Source organism: Sapajus apella, unplaced genomic scaffold (genome assembly GCF_009761245.1).
Source record: "Sapajus apella isolate SASKATOON/1434 unplaced genomic scaffold, GSC_monkey_1.0 scaffold44, whole genome shotgun sequence".
Classification (NCBI taxonomy): Eukaryota; Metazoa; Chordata; class Mammalia; order Primates; family Cebidae; genus Sapajus; species Sapajus apella.
This window is the reverse complement of record NW_022436984.1, coordinates 10262395-10268394: the sequence shown is the minus strand read 5'-3', so window position 1 is coordinate 10268394 and position 6000 is coordinate 10262395. Positions and strand designations below refer to the sequence as shown.

General features: G+C 46.8%; 1 protein-coding gene across 4 annotated transcripts in view; it reads right to left on the bottom strand.

Moving 5' to 3' along the window:
- Positions 1–1179: 1179 nt before the first annotated feature.
- Positions 1180–6000, bottom strand: part of VIT (vitrin) — a 120447-nt gene continuing 115626 nt past the window's right edge. For all 4 annotated transcript variants that reach the window (XM_032239301.1, XM_032239302.1, XM_032239303.1 and 1 more), the window contains one exon: positions 1180–1792. In XM_032239301.1, the coding sequence (XP_032095192.1) occupies positions 1614–1792 (179 nt within the window). In that variant the 3' untranslated portion in view covers positions 1180–1613. The remainder of the gene's footprint in view (positions 1793–6000) is intronic.

Genomic DNA, 6000 nt, shown 5'->3' with positions numbered 1-6000 from the left:
GTTGGTTAACAAATGAAAAATCTGGCCAGGCTCGGTGGCTCACACCTGTAATCCCAGCACTTTGGGAGGCCGAGGCGGGCGGATCATGAGGTCAGGAGTTTGAGACCAGCCTGACCAATATAGTGAAACCCTGTCTCTACTAAAAAAAAAAAAAAAAATAGAAAAATTAGCAGGGCATGGTGGTGCACACCTGTAATCCCAGCTACTCAGGAGGCTGAGGCAGGAGAATCACTGGAACTCAGGAGGCCGAGGTATCTTGCAGTGAGCCAAGATCCTGCCACTGCACTCCAGCCTGGGCAACAGAGTAAAACTCTGTCTAAAAAAAAAAAAAGAAAGAAAGAAAGAAAAAGAAAAAAAGAAAAATCCAAGAGAAATGTTGAACTGGATGGACCCAGGGCAGCAGGCAAAAATGGGGCCTTTTTGAGGAAATGTAACACTAACTCCTCAGGGGTAGCTCAGTGCTTCTAGGTCATGGCAGCAGATACAAATCACCTGAGAGCTCTTAAAACATGCCAATGTTCAAGCTCCAATCCCAGGTACTCAGATTTCACCGGTACTGGGTGGGGCCTGGGAACCAGCACTGCAGCCTCCTGATTCCAATGTGCAGCCTACTGCACCACTTTTTTTTTTTTTTTTTGACAGTCTTGCTCTGTCATCCAGGCTGGAGTGCAGTGGCACAATCTAGGCTCAGTGCAACCTTCGCCTCCCAGGTTGAAGCGATTCTCCTGTTTTAGCCTCCTGAGTAGCCGAGACTACAGGCTCGAGCCACCATGCACAGCTAATTTTTGTATTTTTAGTAAAGACGGGGTTTCGCCATTTGGCCAGGCTGGTCTTGAACTCCTGATCTCAGGTGATCCACCTGCCTCAGCCTCCCAAAGTGCTGGGTTTATAGGCATGAGCTCCCATGCCTGGCGTACTGCTCCACTTTTAGGCAAGATCGGCTTGGTCCTCCAGAGCTGGCTGCTCTTAAAGCATCATGTGGCAAGTATTCATTGGCTCAGACCTCAGTGAGGGAGGCACATCAGGAGAAGCAAAGCCACTGCCCATGATCTCTGCACCTCTGCAGGTGCGCTGTCACATCAGGCCGGGCGTGAGCCCACAGAAGGTGCTCTGCGAACTGAGGAAAGCAAATGGTGGCTCCGCCATGAACCCTGCGTACACATGACACAGTCAGAAAGATTGCATGTCATCCTTTTAAACATTTAATTAAGTAATTCCTACATCGTCATGACAAAAATGAAACTTGCTGAGAGTTACAGAGTTCTACTGAGAAACAAAAACTTAAAAATCTCAGAAAAGCTCTATGTGAGCCTGTCATAAGGGCTACACTGTATTCTGAACATTTATTTAGAAAACAATTGTCAAAATGTAAAATCCCCAGTGCCCTCAACATGATGTAGCATTTTGGCTCATTCTATAAATTTGTGATCTTCTTCGTCACTCCAAGTTTTGGAGTATGAAAAAGCCTGATGGCAAAGAATAACAACAGGGGATCTGTTTCCCCAAGCCCTTTCCATGCCTGGATGCCCTGTGCGTGCCCCCATCAAGTGCTGGGGTTGCCCAAAGAGTCAGTCAGTAAAGCAGCACTCGTTGGCGCTCTGCCTACTCTGAATTCAGTTCCGAGGCTGTGAGTTGAACTCTGTACAAATGTTCTGGATGACCCTGGAGACATATTGGTAGAGGTTGTCAAACTCATCCACAAAGAAGGAGTGGTCCCTGGCGGGGTGAGTGGCAATGACTTCTAGCTCTTCCTGTGCGGCCCAAGCAACGCCTATTGCATAGGTGATCACTCCTGTGGGGACAAAGATTAGATGAATGAATGTCCCCAAGAAAAGGAACTGCCAAAGAATCTCTTCTTTGTTGTTGCTCTGTTGGCACAGGCAAATCCAAAATCAGAAACGTGCCTAAACCAAACCAAACCAAACCAAAAAACTCCTGCAGACCTCTAGGTTTCCAGAATTAAGATTAAGTATGGCCACTCATTCCTTCACTCAATAACTGCTTTTGAGCAAACACTATATGCTAACAGTAACAATATTTATATAGTCGTTATCTCAGGAGTTTATAGTCTTTTAGGAAAAAAAAATGAACAAAATGGAGTAAATCACATGGTAAGAATTTTGTGTTCAGGAATAAAAGAGGGGAAGATATTTTGGGACAAGTGAAAGTTTTGGGGCCATGCAGACACGTAACACACGCCTGCTACCAGTGTGGAGAGCCTTAAATGCATCAAAAGCTGGTTCAAGATTTTTTTTTTTTTTAGATGGAGTTTTGTTCTTGTTGCCTAGGCTGGAGTGCAATAGCGTGATCTTGGCTCACCACAACCTCTGCCTCCTGGGTTCAAGCGATTCTCCTGCTTCAGCCTCCCAAGTAGCTGGGATTACAGGCATGAGCCACCATGCCCAGCTAACTTTGTATTTTTAGTAGAGACAGGGTTTCTCCATGTTGGTCAGGCTGGTCTCGAACTCCCAACCTCAGGTAATCCACCCTCCTTAGCTTCCTAAAGTGCTGGGATTATAGATGTGATCCACCGTGCCTGGCCAGTTCAAGATCTTTTACACTAAAACAGGCAACGGCATCACTTTAGGCTTGAGGGTGACTTTACAAACCATTGAATCCAACCTCATTTCCAATGTAGGAACCCTTGCCCAAGGTGCTAGAGAGATGGTCCCCAGCATCTGCTCCATCACTGTCATGAAGAAAGGCTTCCAAGATAAAGAAGGGGGTGCCCAACACTGCTGGGTGTTGCAGGGTGGTCATGTAAGATGAACATGAAAAAGTGCTCAATGGGTTTTCGTTTGCTTCGAGACAGAGTATCACTCTGTGGCCCAGGCTGGAATGCAGTGGTGTGATCTCCACTCACTGCAACCTCCACTTCCTGAATTCAAGTAATTCTCCTGCCTCAGCCTCTCGAGTAGCTAGGATTACAGGTGTGCACCACCACACCTGGCTGAGTTTTGTATTTTTAGTAGAGACAGGGTTTCACCATGTTGGCCAGGCTGGTCTCGAACTCTTGACCTCAAGTGATCCTCCTGCCTCAGCCTCCCAAAGTGCTGGGATTGCAGGCATGAGCCACCATGCCTGGCCTCACTGGGATTTAAAGAAAGCAAAAAGAAAACAAGACATTGGCAGTTTGTTAAGAACAGTCTCACGGGAGAAGATGCCAAAGAAACCAAATGAACTACTGTTGAGTCGAGAGTGAGAAAGAAGTGAACATGTGGGTCAGCGCACACAGCTCCTTTCCTGAGGTTTGGCTGTGAAAGGGAGTCGGTAGGTGGTAACTGGAGCAGAACATGGAGTCACAGAGAATGTTTTATTTATAGTGAGGGAGGAACTTGAGCCCATCTAGGTGCAAATGGGAAGGAGTATAATAAGACTGAAGGTGTTAGATTGCAGTGAGGAGAAGTTACCCAGGGAAGAGAGGACAGGATTCAGAGACAAGGCTTAGTGGGAAAGCTGGGAGGCTGCCTGGGGTGATGGGTCTTGATTTGGGTTGTGGGCAGCTGGTCAGCAGGTGCGTGACCTTACTCTACCATAGCCTATTCCCACACCACCTTCAGGCTGGTCTGAGTGGGGTGAGCAAAATGGCCATGAAACAGAGGGTGGAGCCTGGATGTGGCCTTCCTGCCCTGGCATCTCCCCCTGGGGCCCCCACAGTGGCGTCACTATCTCTAGCATCTTCTGGGTGCCTGGGAGAGCCATGCCTACCTCACGTGGCTCTGACCTAAGCTGCTCTTTGATTGTGGTCCATTAAGTTGCATTTCAGTTGCCAGTCCCTTTTCTCACCCCTCCAGTTTCTTTTCTCTGAGTATTGTCTAGATTGGAAGGAGCGAGCTTTGGACTTTTAAGTGCTGCCAGGTGTCAGTGAGAGCAGCTTTGCTGCAGAGCTGGGCTCACACAGACTAAGCCCTCCTTCCTGCTCAAAGATGGAGGGCTTGTCCTTAAATAAAAACTATGCAAACAGTACTAGAAATTTAGCTCTCCAGGCCGGGTGCAGTGGCTCACACCTGCAATCCCAGCACTTTGGGAGGCTGAGGCGGGTGAATCACCTGAGGTCAGGAGTTCAAGGCCAGCCTGGCCAACATGACGAAACCCTATCTCTACTAAAAGTACAAAATTAGCGGGGCGTGGTGGCACATGCCTGTAATCCCAGCTACTTGGGAGGCTGAGGCAGGAGAATTGCTTGAACCTGGGAGGTGGAGGTTGCAATGAGCCAAGATTGCTCCCTTGCACTCCACCCTGGGGAACGAGAGGGAAACTCTGTCTCAAAAAAAAAAAAAGAAAGAAATTTAGCTTTCCAGATTCCAAGTCCACTCTTGTAGAGAATCTCCTACTGGCAATTCTAACAGATGGTCACCCAGCCTTGACTTGGATACTCCCAGGAACACAATGCTCACTACATTTTCAGACCGATCTCAGCATTAGGCTGAGTAAGAACCTGCCTAGGTAATTTGCATCTTTTGGTCCTAGTTCATTAAAGCTGCCCTGAGAGCACCCAGGCCATTTCCCTCAGTGTTCATTTTTCCTGATGAGTAGGCCAAGGATACCCTCTGGATGAGGCCCGAAAGAGGTACATCTAGAAAAATAAGTGATGGTGAAGCTGAGCACAAACGGGTGACAGATGTTTGGAGAAAGTAGGAGAGCCTTGGGCTTGTTGTCAAAAGCTGGCCCACCTGGCTCTGCCCATGCAATCTGGGAGTTCGGGCCAGTTGCTTCTGAGCCTTAATCCATCCTCACTCTGCTGATAGGAGTCTGGTGGACCTTGTGATCGTCGGCATGCAAGCACCCCGCCATAAAAAGTAAATCACCAGGAAGACTCTGCCTGAACCCAGTGTCTGATTACTTTGGATTCCAAAAACCAGGACTGTTTCTTCATTAAGCCTTGTTTTTAGGAAGAACTAAAAGCAGCTTTCAATCATTCAGAAAATCCTGCAAAATAACTGAAGTTACGTGTAGGTACAGAAGCCAGGTGCAGTGGCTCATGCCTATGATCCCAGCACTTTGGGAGGTTGAGGTAGGTGGATCGCTACAGGTCAGGAGTTCAAGACCAGCCTGGCCAACACGGTGAAATCCCATCTCTACTAAAAATACAAAAATTAGCTGGGCGTGGTGGCAGGCACCTATAATCCCAGCTACTCGGGAGGCTGAGGCAGGAGAATTACTTGAACCTGGGAGGCGGAGGTTGCAGTGAGCAGAGATTGTGCTGTTGCACTGCAGCCTGGGTGACAGAGCAAGACTCCACCTCAAAAAAAAAAAAATGTAGGCACAGAAGAAGAAATAACAACCACAGCAGTGAGTTGTGTACACTCATATTTATCTACAGGGCATTGGTTTACTTATGACTACTAGGTTTACTGTTATTATTATTACTGTTATTATTATCACTTGCGGTTTTCTCCAGGCTGTTTATATTCTTGATAACTTATGACACTTTTCGGAACAGTGATTATACATAAATTCTGCAATAAAGGCATAAGTGTTACTGATTTTCTAAACATTTACAGATATATTTTGCTCATTTTTCATATCTTAAAACTTCTGTTGCTCTCATAGAAATTTTTATGTGGAAATAGCTCTTTGAACATTTTTTTTTCTTTTTTTTTTTTTGAGACAGGATCTTGCTCTGTTGCCCAGGCTGGAGTGTGGTGGTGTAATCATAGATCACTGCAGCCTTCAACTCCAGAGCTCAAGTAATCTTCTCACCTCGGCTTCCCGAGTAGCTGGGATAATAGGCATGCACCACCATGCCTGGCCTCTTTAAATATCTGAATTAAAATTCCTTTCAGGTTTCCCTGAAGCCCCCCGAATCTGGTTAACAGTTGCTTACAGAAAGAGTACTTGTCTTTAAATACATTATTATTCCTTAAAAAGTACTAACACATGGCCAGGCATGGTGACTCATGTCCGTAATTCCAGCACTTTGAGAGGCCAAGACGGAAGGATCACCCGAGGTCAGGAGTTCAAGGCCAGCCTGGCCAACATGGTGAAACCCCATCTCTA